Source organism: Solea senegalensis, linkage group LG6 (assembly GCF_019176455.1).
Source record: "Solea senegalensis isolate Sse05_10M linkage group LG6, IFAPA_SoseM_1, whole genome shotgun sequence".
In the NCBI taxonomy this organism is placed as follows: Eukaryota; Metazoa; Chordata; class Actinopteri; order Pleuronectiformes; family Soleidae; genus Solea; species Solea senegalensis.
The window spans coordinates 914,303-937,158 of NC_058026.1; the positions used below are offsets into that span (position 1 = coordinate 914,303).

A 22,856-nucleotide genomic window follows, 5' to 3' on the forward strand; every position below is an offset into this window, starting at 1 on the left:
GATCCCATGTAAGCTCTAGGACAAGTTCGTTCAAATACCGATGGTGCGATATGGCCAAAATCGGCAAAAATTGAATTTTCAATCCAAGATGGCGGCTTTCCTGTTCGTTTTAGAGCATAGGCTACGCTGACTTTTTTGACCATCCCGACCTAAAGAACGCGTGTACCAAGTTTAGTGCATGTACATTAAACGTGCTCCTCAGGCCCACAAGTTTTAGGGGGTGGAGCAGTTATTTGCCCCGCCCACTTTCATTTTTTAACGCACATTACCCGAAACATTAATATACGTAATTTTACACCAGGTCTGATGGGGTTGCAAAATTTGGTGAGTTTTCATACTAAACTATGACTTTTTTGTCTCATTTTTGACGACATACTAAACTATGACATTTTTGTCTCATTTTGGACGACATACTAAACTACAATATTTTTTGTCTCATTTTGGGCGACATCCTAAAATATGACATTTTTGTCACATTTTGGACGACATACTAAACTATGACTTTTTTGTCACATTTTGGACAAAATTTTAAAGTATGACATTTTTGTCACATTTTGGATGACATACTAAACTATGACATTTTTGTCTTATTTTGGATGACACACAAAAGTATGACTTTTTTGACTGATTTTGGACGACATACTAAACTATGACTTTTTTGTCTTATTTTGGACGACATACTAAACTATGACATTTTTGTCTTATATTGGATGACATACTAAAGTATGACTTTTTTGTCTCATTTTGGACGACATACTAAACTATGACTCTTTTGTCTCATTTTGTGTGACATACTAAACTACAATATTTTTTGTCTCATTTTGGGCGACATCCTAAAATATGACATTTTTGTCACATTTTGGACGACATACTAAACTATGACTTTTTTGTCACATTTTGGACAAAATTTTAAAGTATGACATTTTTGTCACATTTTGGACGACATACTAAACTATGACTTTTTGTCACATTTTGACTGACATATACTAAACTATGACTTTTTTGTCACATTTTGGACGACATACTAAACTATGACTTTTTAGTCTCATTTTTGACGACATACTAAACTATGACATTTTTGTCTCATTTTGGACGACATACAAAAGTATGACCTTTTTTTAATGATTTTGCACGACACACTAACCTATGGCTTTCTTGATTGGTTTTTGACAACATACTAAAGTATGACATTTTTTGTCTTATTTTGGACAACACACAAAAGTATGACTTTTTTAACTTATTTTGGACGATATACAAAAGCATGACTTTTTTGTCACTTTTTGGACGACATACTAAACTATGACTTTTTTGACCGATTTTGGACCACATACTAAAGTACGACTTTAGTACAACACCAGTACATCGATAAGTTTGCATTTAAATGGCAATGGCTGACGAATAAATGACCAATGTCTGCTTTTTCGTAACGCTTTAAAAAATGTAAAAGAAAAACTCCCCATCACCTTCATTTATTCACATTTCTCATAAAGTTTTCATATCGTACGGTTTTTCTGTGACGTCACTCTGGGAAGTAAGAATTTTCTGGGCTTTTTATGGACTTTAGGAAGGTTTTACAAATATGAAACTCCATGAATTAAAAATATAAAGATCTATAAATGCCTGTATCCATGTCTCCATGTGTGGACACTTTTAGTCTCTTTTACTGTTGTGGTCAAGAGAAAATTGCTTTTTGGGCCGTTTGAGTATTTCTCTTTGCAGTTCCACAAGTGGCCACTGGAAGAAAATATCTTCAAGGCAAAGGGGGCGGAGCTCTTTCCAGTTCTTATAATACATCCAGGGTGCCTTCTTCATGTACTTGTACTCCATGAAAACAAAAACAGAGTTTGGGAAAAAAACAACGAATAAAGTAAGAAAAACAATACATTTACAACAAGTGAATGGATGAATCATTGTTGTACAGTAATGTAGATTCATATCAAGCGATGAATAATGAAACAAGAAATCTTAATTGTTGTGGAGACAGGCGACTCAGATTGTCATTTTTCCTCACAATGGAAACACGACGATTTGCACATTCACGTTCAAAATGAGGCCCGTGGATTTCTAAGGTGTGAGTTCGCCCCCTGGTGGCTGCTCAATATATTCTTAATTCATGATCGCCTTGATTGGAAAAAAACAGCAGACTTACGTGTTACGATTAAACACAGATTGTGAATAAAAACATACGCATGATGTGAAGACTGGAGATTTGTGTGGTTACAAATCTAGCCAGTGCATATAACCTGGATCTTAAGGTTTCAGTCTGTTTGACCATAAAACATTAAAAAGTCTTTTTTTCTCAAGGACTTCAATCAGGAAGCAAGAATATATTAGAATAGCCACCAGGGGGCGACTCCTCTCGAGCTCCACTTGAATTTGATAAAGGAAAATGAGCTCGATCTAAAACGTCAGTAACCATTCTCCTGAGCAGTTCACGTCTCAACCACAAGTTTAAAGTCGTGTCCATTTGGTAAATTATAAATTATAATCCCACTTAAACTGACACAAATGGCAAATCTCCACTAGCTGCAAAAGGAACTGTATTTGGATGGAAGTCTATGAGAAATTGACATTTTCCTGAGGAGTTAATGGTTCAATTAGGGCTGCAACGATTACTCCATTATTACTCGATCACTAAATTTACGGTTAAATCATGAAACCCATGGCTTCAAAATAAAGGTTCCTCCACTCTCAACTGGCATTTAGTTTAACATGTGAAACAGGCGTGAAGCCACACTGTGCGTGGCTTTAAGTCTCATAATACAGATCTTTATACAAAGTCTTGCAGAAGCAAAGCACATCAAATATTTCCAGTTTCTCCTTTTTTAAAAATACAACAATATAATAATAAAAATGTAAAATAATATAAAAGTGGATGCGAGCAGGAACATCCCGTCAGTCCACAGCAGGTGCAGCACTTCAGCTTGTTGTACAGTAGATTTGCCAAATCATAAAGAAAAAGGCCCAAAACAAGCTACTAATCCTGAAATCTTTCCTCTCAGTTACTGTTGAATGTGCTCTGCAGGTGTTTGATGCTGATTCTCTGTTCTTGGACAAAACAGAAATCCCATTAATACTTTTTATCTCGTTGCAGGGTTGTAGTTTTTTTTCCAGGTTCATCTGGAGAGTTTGCTGATGACTCGGATCAAAGCGGCGTTCTCGTCCTTCAGCCTCTGGTTGTCTGATCTCAGGTCGCCCAGAACCTACAGGGTCACACAGGACGGGGTCATTATTCGTTTCTCAGTAACCACGTCTATTGATCCAGGGTCAGCACAGCTGAGACTGAAGCCAAACCTCTGCTACAGAGTTGACAGCAGTACAAAGGCTCTGTTGTCTTGGATATGTCTGATAACTGATAACTACTGTCTATTTATGTGCTGGATGGTGGCGGGGTCCTTTCCAGTCTTTGCCCAGGGGCCCGCTGGCTCATGATCCGTCCGAGACTAGGAGGACCTTGGTCTGGGTAACCTGAACTGCCAACCTTCCAGTGCCTTTCCATTATACAGTTCTAGCACTACTCCACTCCACTCCACAGGACTCTACTTTGGTCTTTTTGTGGGTCTGTGTGAAACTGTGGTGACAACATTAAACCAGTTGTTTTGAGTGAACGGATCATTAGAATGAGTTCATCACAGACTGTCTGACAGTCTCTGGTTTGTGCTGTGGCAGTCCAGACTCCTCTGCTAACGCTTGTTTTCAGGATCGATCTACACAGCGTTGTCGTCTCATGATCGGCTCAGCTCACCTGGAACCTCATCGGCGCCTCGTTTACGCTGAGGTTTTGTTTTTCATAGTGAGCGTGTGTTCATGAAACAGTTGTGAGTTTGTTTTACTTTCTCTGAACGACTCGTTCTCCTCAGCCCTCCACAGAAAAGGTTCATGTGAAGCAAACACAGTTTCTCATATTCACAGATGACATGTTTGAGAACATGTGAAAGTAATTACAACTGTTAGTTGTATCTGAAAACACAGCAGTCGTTTCTGAGAACAAAAATGTGTCAGAGTTTAAATGAATAAATAATAATTTAGCAATGTTGATTAAAAAACAGGTGCATCACTGCGTGATTGTTACCTTCAGCTCGTCCTCCAGTTCCACTGCTCTCCTCTGGAGGGCCAACTTCTCCTGCCAGACAAGAGCAAATCATTTCACCTTCTCTTTACAGCAGTTTGTTTCACTTTCACTCAAACCTGGTGAATCTTTGTCGACAGTAAAACACACACAGGTTTGACATTAATTAGGATTTCAGTCCAGTTTTAAAATACTTTTGCATTACTACATTATTTCTGTAAGGTTGAAATGCCAAAACACGAAGATACAGAGTCTGTGTAGAGTCATGGTGGGAAAGTGTTCCCTCCCCGGTCAGAGCGCTGGCCTGAGGCACGGGGCCAGGGAGTTCTCCCAGGGTGCAGGTGCCGTGCACGGGCAGGCACGGTGAGAGGGTGAGGGTTACCCTAAGACATTTGTGAGGGAAGGCAAAACGCCTGTAGCTCCGTAGGGACGCAGCTCCTCATTTGGTGCATTACAGTTGCAGTCGGAAGTTCTTCAAAGTCAGAAAATCAAAGCAACCACACAGACCCTGACATACGTTGACTGCACAACAAGCACTGCTACTTTTACTGTTAACTGCACTTGTGTGTTGAAAACCGAGGGCCGAGGCACGTCCAAGGTCCACTGAGGAATCATGGCGCTTAAACATTTCAACATAGTCAATGTGATTCATTAATTAAGGATTGATTCATGTGAAAAGTGCAGGTAAGTTGTTGAAGAGACGTGTGTTTATCTGATTCTGATTTAGCAGATCTGTCAACTCTCAGGTGACTTCACGCCCAGTTCTGACTTCTGATGCAAATCAAACACACAACGAGAAGAGTGAAGAGTGAAGAGTGAAAAGAATGATACGTACAAATCTCTCCAGCTCCAGCAGGGCTGGTCTGTCTGTGCTGCTCTCTTGATTCTGTCACACAGAGAAACTCATGTGAGTGACAGCGACACTTACTGAGCACATGGAGTAAAACACTCAAGATCCACACACAGGGGGGGGGGCAATAGAGAGGAGCTTTAACCAGAGCCTCAGTAATGAGTTTCTGCCTCATTAGGACCAGGTTTTGGTCTACATGAGGACTACTGGTCCTGACATGGTCAATGTTTATGACAGAAAATGGCACACACACACACACGTGTCAAAAACATTACTTTGACCTACATTCATTTCCTGGAGACTTACTGTAACCTAAACCTCTAAACCTCATCCTAACCATGCCACATGTCTTCAGCTGTAATCATTTCTGTTATGGGGACTTGATTTTTGTTCCCATAATGAAGACAAGTCCCCAAAATAAGACAGTGTACACACACACACACACACACGCACGCTCTTTTAATGTTAAAGGTCAGAGACGCAGCAAACCTGCCGAACCTGTCGGAGTCTCTCCAGCTCCACTTTGTTTTGGCTGAGGAGCAGCTCCATCTCCTGCACCTTCTCCTTCAGAGCCAGGTTCTCCTGCAGTACCTTCAAGTACAGCTGTGGAAAAAGAAATGGAACACATACAGTATTAGTAGTTCCTGGTCACTTTTCTACAGAGCGTGTTGAACATCATGCCTCGACTCACATTCAGCCCTCGGGTGTGTTTCACTAACGTACCGTTCTGTAGTCAGCCGACGAGTCGCCCAGGTGAGTCTCACTGCAGAGACATGTGAGAACAAGTTTACATTTATACATCTGAGAGACAAAAAGCTGCTTTTTTGACTTTTAAACATGTAAAACGTCTTTTTGGACTTTAGAACATAAGTAAAGCATCTTTATTTTTATCTTTCCATATATGTAAAGGGTCTTTTTTTGTAAACTGCCTTTTCTACAGTGGCCAGCAGGGGAAAACACACTGAACGTGAGAAACACACTGAACGTGAAAAACACACCGACTGAACGTGAGAAACACACTGAACGTGAGAAACACACTGACTGAACGTGAGAAACACACTGACTGAACGTGAGAAACACACTGAACCTGAGAAAAACACACTGAACGTGAAAAACACACCGACTGAACGTGAGAAACACACTGAACGTGAGAAACACACTGACTGAACGTGAGAAACACACTGACTGAACGTGAGAAACACACTGAACCTGAGAAACACACTGCATAAGAAAAATGATCTGCTGAAAACCAAAACACATGCATCAACACAAACATGCTGCAAAAACAAAACACAAGCAGGAGAAAACACGGAAGTTAGTCTGTGGGAGCAGGTCTACGGTCAGATACTCGGGGACTACTTAATTATTACTTTATTAAAAAGTTAAAAAACCTCTTAGTAAATAAACCTTTTCAGACTTTTAATCAATTCAATTTTTTGACTTTTAATCCTGTAAAACATATGAAAAGCGTTTTTTTTGACTTAAATACATATGTGAGCACACTTTAAAGGCACTATATGAATAACACGTATTTGTATCATTATTCAAATACTTAATATAAAAGGTGGACAAACTAATACAAAGAACAGCGACTAGGAGTTGTTAGTGAACGTTTCAGCTCTTCTTTAATAGAACACAATGTCAGTTTTGTAAGTCCTGTTCCTATTTAGAGAAAATAGATGATAAAATGTGGCCCCTGTGTTATTGTCCATTAGAAGTCTGGCTGCAGGTGACGTCTTTAAATGTACCGCTCCGTTTTTATCTCCATTTATTTGATTATTGTTATATCTATATGATCGTCTAAATACCAGAACAGATTTGGACATTTGTAAGACTTCAAATCTCAAAATAATCATGTTAACACACTGACATTTTGAAAATGAAGACAGTTGCACATGACTCACCCAGAAGTGCTAATACTGAGTGTTTCTTCCAGATGACCGTCCTCATCTTCATTCTGAAAAAAGATACACAATCGTGTGTGTGTATGTGTGTGTGCGCGTGTGTTTGACTGTGATTACTGTGCGATGGTTTCTTACGTCTCCCGGCTGAACGATACCAGTGGAGCGTCTCTCCTTCCTGCCTCTCCTCCTGTCCTTCACTGCCAGACGCCTGTCTCCGTCCTGCTCCACCTGCTTCACCGCGTCCGTCTCTGCAGATCGTGAAGATGGACAGAAAACACACCTGAGTTCTCATCACGACAGTGTTGAGTTCCAAAGTACGAGGAGCAATATCTCAACATACATTTTTGAAACTGAAAGCAGAGCTCAAATGATTTCTTGATTGAACTCAAACATGTGTTGAGATGCAGGAAACGCTCTCATCTGTGACAGGAGTGTTTGTATCAGCTGCAGACTCAGACATTCCTGGTCCTGCTGCGTTTACTGAGCTAACAGCTCTGTTCAGACAATACTCAGTCCCCATGAAAATACAAATAAGGGTGAAGTAAAGGGAGGGGTCAAAACTAAACGATCTGACAGCGAAACCACATTTCAGGCTTGAAGAGCCTCGAGTGCTAATGTGAGAAAACCCATTTCCTCTCAAACACACTTCAGACGAGAAACCTTCATTAAACAGAAGTGACACAATCATGCCCACAGTGTGAAGGGTGAACAGACAGTTTAGGTGTGATGTGCGGCGCTCTCTGCATCTGGACACGTGATTGTTCTTGAGATGTCACTGACGTTACTCTCTCATTGTTCTGCATGGAATCACAGAGACATTGTCCACACACTACTAGTAATGATGACTCCATGTTTGTTGTAGTCTACGTCGATGCAGGGCAGGCGGTGTCAACAAACAAGGGAGACATTTAGCGAAATATCAACTTCACTTCTTTCTTGCACAAAATTCAAGCACTTTCAATGACCCGTGTCTATTTAGGGCAATTTTCAAGGAGTTTAAGGACCCTGGTTATTGTTCAAGCATTCGTGTAGCATGTGTAGCGAGTGGCGAATTTAGAAAATCAACGACCGCCTTGTTGCAGTTTGTACTTCACTTTAGTTTAAGAGAAAAAAGAAAATCCTCACTCACCCCTTTCAGCAGGTGTGACGGTGACTATGGGGCTGACGGGCTGGACGGTGCGAGCCGGAGGATCCGCAGCTTTCGCCGCAACCTTCTCTGCTTCTTTCAGGTCTGTCAGAGTCACACCCTGAACGCACAGACCACACAAACACAGCACAATTACAACCGCTGCAGTTAATGTAGTGTAATGTAACGATGAGCTGACAGTTCTTACATGTGTGATGCACAAAGATGATTGACCCAGTGACTGAATGATTTCATAACAGTAAACTAAAGCCTGTTTGACTTAAAGATGGATTTAATATTTTATAGGGTTGCTTGATTTATTGGTGCTTGAAGGAGCCTGGGAGTGAAGTGGGCTCGCTGAGTGGAGATATGTGTTTGCTGACAGGGCCGGGCCGAGCTCCCCCTTCAGCACAAACAAACACACTCATTTGTCTTACAATGCTTTCACCGAGAACCCTCAAGGACATGATCCCATGTTTTTGTGCGACCCACATCCTCAGGACGGATCATTATGTCTTAATTTCTTAGAATCTAGAGCTGCAACTAACGATTATTTTCATAATCGATTAATCTGTCGATTATTTTCTCGATTCATCATTTGGTGTTCAGAATATCAGAAAACCTTAAAAAACGTGGATCGGTGTTCGTCAAACCTGGAAATGATAATGTTCTCAAAAAAAAGCTTCGAACCGATTATTCGATTATCAAAATAGTTGTCGATTAATGTAGTAATCGATTAATAATTGATTCATCAATTAATCGTTTCAGCTCAATTAGAATCTCCACTTGTTTTCTTACAGTGGGATATAATTAAGTTTGGACGATGACATGAGTCAACATGGCAGATGATGCTTTACAATTTATCATAGAATTTCCATTTCCAATCCTCCTTTCTTGTTCTTTTGGAAAAGCAATAAAAGGTGGAAGTAAACGTCAAACAAAGCTAATTTTGATCAAATACTAACAAAATCCACCAATTGATTACTTTCAACTTAATATTTTATTGATTAATCAGGTTTGGTCCAGAAAATGTTGAAATAGGTCAATTGACATTCCCCTAAATCCATGGTTCCCAACCTGGGGTCCAAGTCCGCCTTAGGGTTTGTCGTGGACACAAGCAAGAGGGGCTTCAAAGAAAAAAGGTTGGGAACCTAAATGATGATGACTTCCTCAAATACCATGTTTGGTCCACAAACCAAAATGACTCATTTCTTTGTTAAATAGAGAAAGAAAGAAAATACTCTGAAAACAGTTGAAGATTAATTTAGTAACAGAGTGATGATCAACTCATCGTTGCAGCTCTACCTGTGTGGAGCGGCGAGACTGTCTCATCAGCCGAGAGCGAGCTTTCCTCTGAGATTCAGACTCTTCGTCTCTGACTGGAGCCTGGAACCTAAACTCACAAACATCATCACAAATCACTCACTAATATTATGACAATACTACACTACACTACAGTATAATACTATACTATACAATACTACTAATACTTAAACTGTCAGTATTGTTATGGTTATTGACTGTGCACTTTCAGGGTGTTGGTTTATAGTGAATCATGTTAGGATCTGGAGGAAAATGGATAAAATCACGACACATAAAATTGCATAGACCACAAAAAAAGATTATATACTTCCCGTTAGTATGTTGTTTATGTTTATAATTGCTTAAAAAGAACATGTATTTGGCTTGTGCAGCTTTAGAATAACCCTGAAGGCAGAGTTTACTCACAGCATGACATTCTGCACAGTTGTGATCAATAGTAAGAATGAAGCACCTTTCACATTCATTTGTGATGCATCTATAATCTCATGATCATGATCAGCAGTAAGCATCGAGTTGGTCGACGGCACACGTCTTTGCAGAAGTGATGAATTGGAAGTTTCCTTGAATGCATCTTGAAGCCGTTTCTCTAATCTCAATTTAAAGCAAATTTTTTATCTTGCTTCCTGAGGAAGTATTTTATTTTTGTTCCTTTGTCCAAGAAATCTTTTTATTTTATTCAATTTAATGTTTTCTCTTCTTTGTTTAAAATCCCTTGCATATGTTCTGAGCACCGACTACATATTCTTATCTGCTTTGTCTATAATATCTTGTACCATGTTAAGTTTGTTTCGTAACTACAAATCTATGTCAGGGTGTAAATAAAGTAAGAAGATGAACATGAGTCTTTTCTTTTTCATACTTGCGCCTGTCAGCGTTGGGGTTGTTGGGACTCTCAGCGTTGGCGTCCCTGGTCTGAGGCGTGGGTTGGACTCTTGCCGTGCGGTTTGCCTTGTCCTGCTCCCTCTCCTCGTCGTCTTTGTCCTCTGGTGTCTGAACCACAAAACAACAGCAGTGTCAAGTGTCATTTTGCTATCACCAAATGTTATGCTGCCGAGAAACATAAGAAATAAAGTTTTTACATGTTTTAATGCAGCTTGGGAGAATTCACTTTTGAGGTAACACTGAACTAAGAATGACAGGTTTTCTTTGATAGACAAGAGTTATCAGAGTAACTGATGAAACTGTTCAGTCATTGTTCAGTATTAGACGTAGACTGACTGAGCTCACTGACCATTACCTTGTCAGCTGGACTCACTGTAGACGTGGCCACACTCTCAGTGTCTGGACTAGACACGATAGAGCTTTCTAGGAAAGGGGAATCAGAATATCCAGGCATCAGCACAGTGCGTCGCATTTACAGAGAAATTGTAGCATTACTCGTCGTGATTGTTGTTTTTACCGGGACTGCTGTCTTTTTCTTCGCTCAGCTCCAGGTCTCCAGAGACGCCCCTCTCTTTAGACTGGTCCTGCACGTTCATCTTGTCTTTACTGCTCATCCTGCACACCGAGCTCCTGGAACCAATGAACAGAACAGATGTTGACCTCAAACAAATAAAATCTCGTCTTTAATTTTGTTACATTTTGACTGTATTTGTTTCTAAAAACACAATTTCCTTATTTGTTACAAAGTTGAAATGTCATAGTGCCGGTTACTAATCAACTATAATATTCCGATACATTTACTATGGTAATGTTAAAGAATCCAGTGTGTAAGAATTAGTGACATCTAGTGGTAAGAGTGCAGAGTCTTCCCTCACTTTACCAAATGTGTATAAGAGGATAGAGTATAAGAACTCTCTCCCTCCCTCCGGACTGTCTGTTCAGGCTGTTGTAGAAACACTACAGTAGGTCAGACGTCCATCAAGAAGCTGGGCTCAAAGGCATAATAAGAACATATCGTGTTGATGCGTGTATGACTGTGTCCCCAGAACTTTGTGACGGGATCTGAAGATGTAGTCAGGACGCACTGGGCGTGGTCAGACCTGAGCTTGAAGATAGAGCCAGGACTTGTGATTGGATCACTCGTGAAAATATCAGGAGTTCATTTTCAGTTAAATGATTTTCAGTTTGTCCTTGTTCATGGGACGGAACAATAGAGATGTTTTTAAATGGGAAGAATATAGAAAATGTAAGGTGAGTTCCAGGCAGCCACTGACCTCCGCTTTCTGTTTTGTGCATTTGCAGTGGATGGTTGTTGGTTTTTACTGTCAAGATTGGACTGTTCCTTACGCCACTGAATGAGTAAGAGACACAGAAGTCAGTGACCAAGACAGCCGCGCTTCTAATTCACAAACATTTGACCAAAGAAAATATAAACACTTCCTCACATTCGCTTGTTTCTGTGAAAGCTCCTCCAGAAGTTCCTCGACACTTTCATCAGCAACGTCAAATGGCGTCTGACCCTGTGACAGAGGAGGCGACGTGTCAACAAAAACATCAATGCGACTGTCAGGATGATTCAAACATCAGACGACAACATTTTTGGTCCTCACCGCATTGCTGCGGGATTCCATATTGCACAGGTGTTCAGTAAGAATGTGACAAGCCTCCCCCTGACCCCAGTGTGCTGCTGCATGGAGAGGTGTCCAGCCATCAAAGTCCACAGCTGACACATCCAGGCCACACTGACACAGTATTCTGACACAACACAAGAGCAGAACCAGCAACATGTTCAAATAAATCCTCAACAAATAAACACAAAACGCAGCCACAGGTAGAAAAACAAGTCGGGGGTGTTTACTTTAAGGCCTCCAAGTAGCCTTTGGCTGCAGCCACATGCAGTGGGGTGGCCCCGGTCTTGGGGTGTCGGACGTCAGCAGGTGGACCATCAGTTAGCCAATTGCGGGCGTCTTTCATGATTTGTTCCTCCTCCATCCGCTTAGCTGCCTCCAAGTCCACACCTGCACATGAACAGAAAGCTCGAGCACATGCGTTCCTAGATTTGATGCATCCACAGTATGAGAACTCACATTCAAAATGCATTCCATTGAACTTCTCCCTCGGGTTGTTCATGGTTAACACAACTGACTGCTGGCCACTAACTGGCCAGAGAGTTACGTCACTAGAAGAGCAGTGAGCATCACGTCAGACGCAAGAATCAAAACTGAACAACGCCAAACTGTAGAGCAGTTAAAAGACGCATGAATGTAATCCATGATCAAGATAGTTTAGACGCCACTTCCTCATCCTCATTCCTCATCCTCATCCTCAATTCTCACTAAGAAATTTTGTTACACTTACAGAAAAACTCAATACATCAAAAACAGACCCAATTACATGTGAAACTAAACTGTGAAGCCTGTTTACAAAGGGCCACCTTTAAAAGGGCTGTGTGGTCGTCAGTGAACGCCACTCACCCTGTTTCTGAGTGTAATGCTGAAGAAGAGACTCAGTTGTTTCATCCAGAGCAATGTCAAGAGGAACATCACCGTCACAGTTCACAGCAGACAGGGAAGCGCCGTGCTGCAAAAGGAAACTGACGAAACAAAACACAGAGAGTATGAGAATCATTTTAACCCGTAGATTCAGGACAAACAAAACTGAAATGAAACAGTGAAAACAAACGGTATTATTATTTTTTTTTTTAAGTACATAAATGTCTTAATCTTTTGAGTTGCTTGTGTTTGTGTAGCAGGCCAGCACACTCATGCTTTAGCTGACTTGCTATCCTGCCAACAACTACAACAATGTTAGTATTGTTGAATGGAAAAATACCCGAGCACCCATGCTGCACACGGACATCCTCACAGTGCTACACAGTGTATTATTACGCAGCAACAGGGCACTAAAATGTAAAGCTCAATGTAGAGGCCACTTATTCTACACACTCTGCAATCTCAGGGTAGCCACAGGAGGCAGCGACATGCAGCGGTGTCCATCCCTCACTGTCAACCTGGTTCACGTTCGCACCGTGCTCCAAAAGGAACGTCACTATCTCCATGGTGCCGTCTATGCAGGCCTGCAGACAAGACATTAAGAACACAGCTGAAAATGTGTCTTATTCTTTTGTCAAATGCTAAAAATGTAAAGGGGAGAAAGTGCCACACCTGGTGTAGAGCTGTGATTCCATCTGCGTTAGAGCAATTGATAATGTCTCCCACATCTTCACCGTTGGTCTTATTGGATTCTTTGGCCTCTTTTAGCATCACATGGGCCTCCTCTGTGTCCCCACTAGCACAGGCAGCCAGGAACTCTGCAGCCCTGTCAAACCTCACGCATTTCCTGGAGACAGAGGACACAGGCTGATAAATATTGTCATGGAGGGAATTTACTCAACAAAAATCCTTGTGGTCTCACAAAACAGTGACAAAACCAAAGAGGAAGGAGAGAGAGCAACACTGTACAGGAAAACAAATCCAGTAAGAACAAACGTAGGATAAGCCATTGCGATACTTTGTATAAGAGGTTGACCGATTAAACAGTTTGGCCAATTACTCAGGCCAATATTGTTAAGCACAGATTGACTGTGTACTTTCTTTTTTTCGTCCAAAAGTTTATTCTTCTTAGGTTTTGGATTTAATGGATTTAATGTATTTAATATTTCATTTTTATTGAAAACACTGTATATAATTGCACTGCTGTGCAGACATAAAACGTAAATTGCAGCAATAGACCATCAGTGTTATTCAATAACTTGTTACTAAAGTTAAGCAATTTGTTCTATCATTTGTTATCATTAAACCATTTTATCAGAAGAAAATCAGCTCATCTGCCATAGAAAAACCCATATTGGTCGATCACAACTCTGTATAGGTATTGGTCTGACACTGGCCAAAATCACTGGATTTTGGCTTCAATAAGCACAGGCAACATCCTGTAAAAAAAGATATATGTCTCCACCATCAAGTGACAAGGACGTAACCAATGAAACAATCTGTAAATAAGCTTTATGGTTTTGTTTTGTTTTTAAATGGACAGTTTTAGCTCGATCAGCGGTGTCAAACTCAAATGACCCAGGGGCCAATAAGTGTCTAGTCTGGCACAAACAAGAAAAACATTGGGGGAAAACAAGTGGGAAATATGATCTTAAATTGATCTTCTTCTATCCCGTCGTTGACAGCTGGGCCTCTGGGTTTAAAAGAAGAGGAGGTTGCAGGCCCTAGTTTTATTATAACAAGATATTAAGCGGGAGGCCGCATGTGTTTGACACCACTGAGCAAGATGGTTAACACATCAGCACAAATTAATTGAAAGATATGTTGCATAAACGTTGTGTAACAGACTGTTCTGAACTGTCACCAGTTTGGGTAGAAATTCAAGGTTGAAACATCACAAAAACATGGCATCTGACAAACTGCACATCACTGCAAATCAGGGCTGAACAATTAATCAACATTTTATCAAGATTGCAATACGGCCTATGGCAACTTTTCAAATCAAAGAAGGTGCAATATTTCTTAACATCAAAACGTGTGTCAAATCACAATTTCAGAATTTCAAAATCATTTGCTGCTTTAATTCTCAGTGGCAACAAAGTTATAGAAACATATCATACTTGTCAGTAGCAGATCATCACAATATGTAAATAGTGATGTGAATTACAGCCATTAGTAATGACAAACTCTGTACATATGTCTGAGAAAAAGTACTTTGTCCTAGTAATTATTATCATTATATTATTATTATTATTATTATTATTATTTGACGTGACGATTGTGGACAGGAAGGATGTCATTGAGGGTATGTGACATTTTCACTGTGAAAAATGAAGTACTTCAATGTGACATACGTGAACAGACGAAACATGCCAGAATCACCCATGAGCAAAAAAAGCTTTCATTTCATTCATTTTCATTGTAATTATCGTGATATCGACTGTTTGAAAATAATCGAGAAAACATTTTTTTGGTCGAATCGTTCAGACACTAACAAGTGACGTTATCAGTAGCTGACGAGCTTGTTTTGTGTTATTTTGTCCAAAGCTCACGCACAACATTCCTCCTTTAGCAGCACCTTGACGTGGTAAAGCTAAGCTAACTAGCTGTTAGCCTAGCCCTTCCTATTAAAACAATTGAACAGGAGACGGTTTCCTTTACCGTCGTTTGAGGAGGGGGCTGACTTCATCCGAGACCGCAGTCACTGCCTGCTCCCTCGGTGGCTCGACCAGCTCCCCTTCGCAGTCTTCGGCATCGCCCGGCCACCTCCGCCGGGGCACGGCGGACGCTTTGTCCGTGCAGGAGCCGGCCCAGCGCTTCAGCTGCTCCCGCCGCTTGGTCCTCGCCGAGTCCCCCATTTAATTATCCGAGGAGGACTGTGTTTATAAAAATAAGACATACACTGGAAGGGGAAGACACACCCTCCATGTGTGTACTTTCACTTCCTGGTTCTTTGCTCTGGATGTGGAGGAGGAGGAGGAAGAAGAAGCCCCAGAGCGGGAGCGCGCAAAGCCGACTGAACAGCAGCTGTGTGACGTCAGCGCCACTGTTTTGTAGTAGGCCACTGACCGGAAGCACTGAAATAGCTTCACACTCCACTTCCTGTCTTTGTGCTTCTCTCAGACTCCACTCAGGTAAACACAGTTTAAAAAAATACATTTGTCATAATATTACAAAAGTAATACTCAATTAATCAAACAAACTTTATTTGTATAGCCACAACAAACAAAAAGTGCTTCATTTAAAAACATGAATACATGGATACTAACTTTGGATAAAAGTGTCTGTAAATGTGTTCGACTCGTTTACTGGGAAACAAATACAAATATAACAAGTGCTATTAGCAGTAGCAGTGCTTGTAGTGTGGCAGCCATTTTGCAATCCTATGTTGGTGTTGGTAGGGACAACCAAGTTTTGACAACAAATGAACCAATACCAGCGAGTAGTACAAAAGTACAAATACTTTGTTGCTATACTTAAGTACAAAATTCACGTAGCAACCTTTACTCCAATATACAATTGTTAATTTCCCCGAGGGAACCTCCCAAAGGGATCAATAAAGTCGTCTGTCTGTCTGTCTGTCAATTCCCCAAGCTATCTTAGTTACTCGTTGCTACCAGATAAAATCACAGAAGACTTTTCTAGTCTTGACGACCATTCAAAGCTGCTTTACACTCCAGTTTTTGTCATTCACCCACATTCACACACTGCCAGCACAGCAGTCAGGAGCTTGTCTTGCCCAAGGACACATACAGACCAGCAGAGCCAGGAACAGAACCCACAACCTTCCAATTGAAAGGCAACTTACTCGATCACTTTACTTTTACTTCACTTTACTTAAATTGCTTTTGATACTTAAGTACAGTAAATATCATATACTTTAAGACTTTTACATATTGTAAAAGGTGAATTCAACTTCTACCAAAGAAATGTTCTGGTAAGATACTTGTACTTTTACTCAAGTATCCATTTTAGCTACTTTAGACGAGACTGACTGATACAAAAACGACAAATAATGCAGCGTACAATTTGTAGCCAGAACTCAGAATTTCCAAGGTCATGGGGCAGTCCTTACACAGGAATTCTCCCTGAAGTCCACTTTTCCAGCTCGGAAACTAAGAGGAACCTCATTTACGCTGCGTCGGGTTTCCAAGATGCCTTCCACCGTACAAACACTGAGATAAACAGCCTTGATAATGTAACACACAAGCAGCCCTCTGTAAAAGCCTGAAAACATCACTGGTGTACTGGCAGTTTTAGGAAATAGGACGGTGGAGGCTTATGTGCAAAGATGCACAAATAAAAAAAGAATTCCATGTCATGAAGTCATTTAATAAACCTGAAATCACAAATCTATCATGTAAGAGTTTGGTCAACAACAACTCTGTGGATTTCCAGGCCTGCTCCTGTTGCCTGTCAGTCAATTCTAATCGTAGTGCTAATGCTCTCAAGCCAACTTGTAAACATTCCAACATGGACACAGGGCAAATTCCACATCATGTTTCCTGCGACTCTGTGTGCACAGTGTTACAACACTGCAGTCTGAGAGCAACACACAAAGGAAAGCCACTGATGGAAGTAAGTCACTCACACACTTGTGTTTATTAATTCTGGTCCTGTCAAAGAAAATGCTCCATTTGTGAAGTTGATCAGTTGAGAACCTTGCAGTAGAAATGGCAACATTCGATGTTCATGCAGGTTTAGGAGAAAACAACCGGAATCACTGCAGATGCAAATCAAATGTATTATGAATGGTTATCATGTTTTAAAATGTTCTTGTCCAGGTTTTATTCCTGGGACAGTCTCAGTGCTTCTTCTTTTCTTTTTACCTAAGGTTGTTCTTTTTGGTTGCAAAGAAACTTAAAGCCATCTTACCCACAGTTATTTAACTAAACATAATGATATAGTCATTATACAGTCAGTATAATGTTAGAGGAATAATCACAAAAAACAAAGATATGAAGAAATTATATAAAAAAAAATCAATGACGTCTGTCCATCAGGTGATGTATGGGGGGGGGGGTCCACTAAACAGACTCAGTTACTAACTGTTTAAATGTTAGTTGGGTTTCACTTCTTTCTTTCTATAATATTGTAATTATGTTCAGTGCCTTGAGGTCATGTGCTTTATGTTATGATTTGGCGCAATAAAAATACAATTTTATTTTGCCTTCACATCTATGTCATTCAGTAAATCAGTGGAATGTAGTTGTATTAAAACTGTTTAAATCATATTTTAGTTTTCTGTAATTCTCATGAACACAAACATAGTAGTATTATATTGTAAATTAAGAAGTTAAAGCCTTTCAAATGGACAATGAGACACAAACATACACAGTCACAGTTTTTATTTTGTGACTTCAGAATGTCTCCCCACACACACACGGCAGCAAATGCGATCCCTCCTCACACACTGACACAACTGGCCAGACGGTGGCTGGCAGAGGACACACCCAACTTTGATCCTGCAGGAGTGTGTGTGGGGTCCCGGGAGGTGGAGGCGAGGCTGCTGTGTAAGACACCGAACAGCATTCTGGCAGGAAGGCCCTTCTTCACAGCGGTGTTCACCGAGGTCGGCTGCACCGTGGACTGGACTTACCAGGAGGGAGCTGACATCGGTAAGGTTAAGCTCAATCAAATCAAAATTTAGGTTAAATCAATCAACAAATAAAATGAGTAAATGCTCAACAAGGATTAAAAGCCAAAATGGTTCTTTAGCAAGGACTAAAGGGTCTTGAGGGTCTGATATGGCTCCTCCTATATGGTCTGGCAGACTTTTCCAGAGTTTAGGAACCACCACAGAAAAGACTCCTCAAGTCTCCTCAACCTTTAAGTCAGACCTCAGTGCTCTGACGGTGCAACGATTCAGAGAAGACGGCAGGAAGAGGACAGGAAGCCAGTGAAGCGAAGGGAGGTGCACACTGTGTGCAACATCATTTCAACTCATAAAACACAAACTGCTTTCACACGGCTAAAAATGGTTGCTATTTTCACACTGAGAACTTTAGAGAGTTCCTGTAGCTGACCAAAAGAAAGCTATTTTGGGGCGGGATAGTGGCTAGCTCTGTTTCCTTACAGCAAAAAGACCGATGGTCTCCAGGTTTTCCCACACATCTGTTTAACCTCCACAGGTCCAGATGCTGTTACAGTGACCGCTGTGGTCAGAGGCCCGGCGAGGTGCCTCCTCCTCGGGGAGAGGCCAGCTCTCAACTGCCTGGCCCGAGCCTCGGGGATCGCTACTCGCTGCTCTCAGCTCCAGGCGGCGGCAGCGGCCGGAGGATGGCATGGAGAAGTGGCAGGCACACGTAAGACCACGCCGGGCTTCCGTCTGGTGGAGAAGTACGCCATGCTGGTTGGGGGCGTAGCCATGCACAGACAGGACCTGAGTGGAATGGTGATGCTGAAGGACAACCATGTGTGGGCATCAGGAAGTATCAGTGAGGTGAGCGGCTGATAGTTCTGTTCATTTTCATTGATGAAATGAATAATGAATAAGATTTGTAATAAACTGATCAGCCAATTGTGAAACAGCAAGTCATGAACACTTCAAGGTCCAGTGACGTGTTAAGGTTGTACTGCGGCCGATCTGGTTTGATCTTGAGACTGCACTCCTCCCCCACCTGTCAGGGAACTCCAGTGTCAGTCACAATAGCATTCTTCTTTGTTTGAGTTTACTTCAAAATCCAAAAACACTCGACCTGGCTGGTTTTTGACAATATGAAATATTTACACACTAAGTAACTGTGTCATTCAAAACAATATGAGATGACAGATATGGGCTAGGATTAGGGTTATATTATACGATGAGACACCATGTGACATGGTCTCATGGTGTCTCATAGCCTACATTAGAAATATTACAATACAATAGAATCACAAGCGACGAAACGGTAAAAATGATGATATAATAACAAATGTATATACCATATAATAAATATGAAATATAAGATACAATACAATAATAAATCACGCACAATTATACAAATAGAAGTGATACAATTAAATATACATGATTTTTCTTTCTCTTTGTAGTGCTCTAATCAACCAATGAATGGATGAATGACTGTGTTTGTTGTGCAGGCAGTGAAAGCTGCACGCTCCGTGTGTGGCTTCAGCAGTAAGATCGAGGTGGAGTGTTGCTCTGCAGAGCAGGGCAGAGAAGCTGCTGCAGCTGGAGCAGATATTGTTATGCTGGACAACTTTAAACCTCAGGTGAAAGAAGCGTCCACATCATGTCTCATCTTCACGGCTTATGTCCCTCACAAACACACACCTCTGTCTCCCCTGCAGGAGCTCCACGCTGCAGCTCGCTCCCTGAAGACAGAGTTCCCAACTGTGCTGATAGAATCCAGTGGAGGCATCGACCCAGAGAACCTGTCTTTGTATTTGTCACCACATGTCGACATCATTTCCCTGGGCTGTGTAACACAAGGCTGCCCAGTGGTCGACTTTTCTCTCAAGGTTCAAAAGCCTGAGTGACCAAAAGGATGTTCATTTATTTTGCTGTACTTCATGTTTTCACATCCTGTGTGATGTCACCAGTCAGTTGATAAGAATCAAAGCAGAACAGAAAGTCTCATACATGATTACATGATTGTAACGATCACACTGGTCCTGAATAAAATTGGTGTAATATTTTTTCATTGCAGATTTTTGTTGATATTGAATAGTAGAACAAACACATTAATGATGTAGTTATTAATTTTTCCAATCCAGATTTAAGAAAAACTCACGGATCAGAGTCACGGATCAGATCATTTTTCAGATCAGCAAAAAAAGTCTGGCACAATCTATTCACTGAAGCACTTTCAGCATGTGTTTAAACGCCTCACTTTGCACGAGCGAATATGGCCTCGTGTCTGCACCTGTAAACGCACCGATAGCGTTTGTAATGTCTGATTGTGCTTCAATGCCGCTGTGATAAGCGGTTGTTGAGCAGCCTTGGTTTTCACTCCTGTCAGTGAAACACCGCGGTGATGTCGCTTCAAATGCGTGTCCACTGTCATCGACACACCGTCACGGTTTTATCCACGAACCTCTTTCCTTCGTCATTATATTTGATCAGGGGATTGAAATGACGCGGGGCGTTCAAGCTCCTCCGTTCCTCCGCGCTGTGTGTGGACTGACCACGCGCACAACTTTGTTTTCTTCATAAATCAATCCTCGGATCACGTGTGTGCCGAACCGAAGATATTGATCCGAACGGGTCACGGATCAATGATGATCCGTTGCACCATTATTTAAGAAAGTCAGGGTCAAGGGTAGGTCCAGTGCTGGCTCAAGCCTTTATGGGGCCCTACACTGAATTAGATGTGGGGGGCCCACCACCTTGGAATAGCAAATAACAAAAGTGGCCTAATTTATTTTCTTTGAATTAAAGGAATAAACCAGTTTAATCACCATAGTACAAATCCAGCCTGTACATCGAGGTTATAGATATTGCTAGTTTTCAACTCCTGTTCCTAGTTAAAGAAAATTAAGTTTCCAAACAACACAAATAATAGCAGGTCTGATTTTTTTTTAAAATAGATACAGTTAAAGAACATTGTAATTTAGAAATATACTCACATGGCTCAGATGACAGAGGGCATAAGGCGGGGTTCATCACAGGGCCACATACAGAGACAAACAACCATCCACGACTCACACTTATGGTCAATTTAGAGTGTCCAATTGACCTAATCCACATATCGCATGTTTTTGGACTGTGGGAGGGACCCGGAGAACCTGGAGAAAACCCCCACACATGCAAACTCCAACTCATACTTACTGCTCGCTCAGTTCTGTCGCTAAATACACCAGACTGAGATTTCAGAAATGTCCTGGCTAAATGTGTGAGATTAACACACGTTTTTTTACTGATCTACAGTTTTGCATTGTTGCCTTTGATTCTTGTGTCGGACGTCGTGTCCATGACTCTTCCAGGGACGACACTCTCTGACCAGTCAGTGCCCGGCAGTCTGTTGACGTCACGTATCGGCTCAGTATTCGCCTAGGACCTTAAGTGAAGGAAAGCAAAGTGGTTAACAGTGGTTAAGTAAAACAAAAAACATTAATAAAAGCTAAATACATTTAGAAATAAAAAAAAAAGGAAAATAAATGTATCAGGTTACACATCACAGCAAAAATGAAACAAAAACATTTTTACAGCATTTTTACTTTTTATTTGTGATTTTTTTTTCTTTTATTGTACGACTTTGTATTTATTTGGGTTGTTTTTATATTTTCAACAGTAATTTATTGGTTTGTTGTCTGTTTTATGTTTGTATTTTATGTATCTCTGCTGCCATTTTTAAAGTGCTTTATAAATAAAGTTGGATTGGACATTAAAGGGGACATATTATACCCTATTTCCCCCATTAAAATAGTTCCCTGGTGTCCTAATGAACATGTCAGTGACATGCCTTGGTCAAATCAGCGGTGGCGACCGCTGCTCCGGTCATGGAGGACGTACTGAACAAATATGTTTAATTAGGACGTGTCAGAATGGTCAGTTATGACCTCTATGTGACCTTTTCTTAACAATGTGTGTGTTTGTACGTCGCTGACTAAATACTGATGTGAAGTGGTGCGAACACACGAACACACGTTTGCTGACTTTATCCGGCACATTAGCTTCATATATAAAATCCTCTGTAAAACACTGTGCTCCACTGTGCAGCCACCAACAGCACACTTGTCCCTCCGCGTTGACATAATACCGCTCTTCCTCCCTCGCCTGCACTCTCGCAGGGACAAGGTGGAGCTAAGGTGGAGCTCGCGAAGTAAACTTACTGGTGGGCGGTAACATTCACGGTGAAATGCGCATGCTGCCGTCATAAGCGCAGGGAGTGTTTTATCACCTATACTTACACTAAGGGGAAACATGACTGAGTATTCTTTTTCCACACTTTGGCGACTGGTGGGGCCTCCAGAGTCCCAAATATAAGTATTGAAATGATTAAAAAGTTGATTTTGCATAATATGTCCCCTCTAAATAAAAAAAATATAATGAACTCTTTGATTAAAGTTTAAATCATTGTTGTAAATGTTGAGGACAATCAGGCAAAACATAAGTCAATATGTAAATAAATAGATGTTGTGAACATCAGTACAGGAGCGCATTGCATTCATTTAAAAGACAAACAAACTCAAAAATGAGTAAAAAAAATTCTGAATTATCGAAAACTCTCAAGAAAACCTTCAACCTGCGAGTGACTCCCATATTTTC

The 22,856-nt window shown here is 41.0% G+C and overlaps 2 protein-coding genes across 6 annotated transcripts; one reads left to right on the forward strand and one right to left on the reverse strand.

Moving 5' to 3' along the window:
• Positions 1–1,770: 1,770 nt before the first annotated feature.
• ppp1r12c (protein phosphatase 1, regulatory subunit 12C) lies at positions 1,771–15,504 on the reverse strand. 2 transcript variants are annotated; one of them, XM_044027796.1, is made up of 20 exons: positions 15,308–15,504; positions 13,319–13,493; positions 13,100–13,230; positions 12,629–12,747; positions 12,013–12,172; positions 11,765–11,909; positions 11,600–11,674; positions 11,429–11,505; positions 10,672–10,784; positions 10,510–10,577; positions 10,132–10,262; positions 9,255–9,342; positions 7,953–8,070; positions 6,959–7,071; positions 6,824–6,876; positions 5,643–5,682; positions 5,418–5,522; positions 4,905–4,955; positions 4,073–4,123; positions 1,771–3,203 (listed from the first exon to the last, which is right to left on the reverse strand). In XM_044027796.1, exons 1-20 carry the CDS (start codon positions 15,502–15,504, stop codon positions 3,117–3,119), a joined length of 2,097 nt encoding a protein of 698 aa, XP_043883731.1. In that variant the 3' UTR covers positions 1,771–3,116. The 2 variants fall into 2 exon arrangements, with proteins under 2 accessions (XP_043883731.1, XP_043883730.1); XM_044027795.1 differs by having other exon boundaries at positions 5,409–5,522.
• A 68-nt stretch (positions 15,505–15,572) lies between these two features.
• Positions 15,573–20,284, forward strand: LOC122770746 (nicotinate-nucleotide pyrophosphorylase [carboxylating]-like). Of its 4 annotated transcripts, none has more exons than XM_044027829.1 (5): positions 15,573–15,780; positions 18,037–18,264; positions 18,778–19,088; positions 19,727–19,858; positions 19,937–20,284. In XM_044027829.1, exons 1-5 carry the CDS (start codon positions 15,573–15,575, stop codon positions 20,123–20,125), a joined length of 1,068 nt encoding a protein of 355 aa, XP_043883764.1. In that variant the 3' UTR covers positions 20,126–20,284. The 4 variants fall into 4 exon arrangements, with proteins under 4 accessions (XP_043883764.1, XP_043883763.1, XP_043883765.1 ...); XM_044027831.1 differs by lacking the exon at positions 15,573–15,780 and adding an exon at positions 17,209–17,224 and having other exon boundaries at positions 18,011–18,264; XM_044027828.1 differs by having other exon boundaries at positions 19,727–20,284.
• The last annotated feature ends 2,572 nt before the right edge of the window (positions 20,285–22,856 follow it).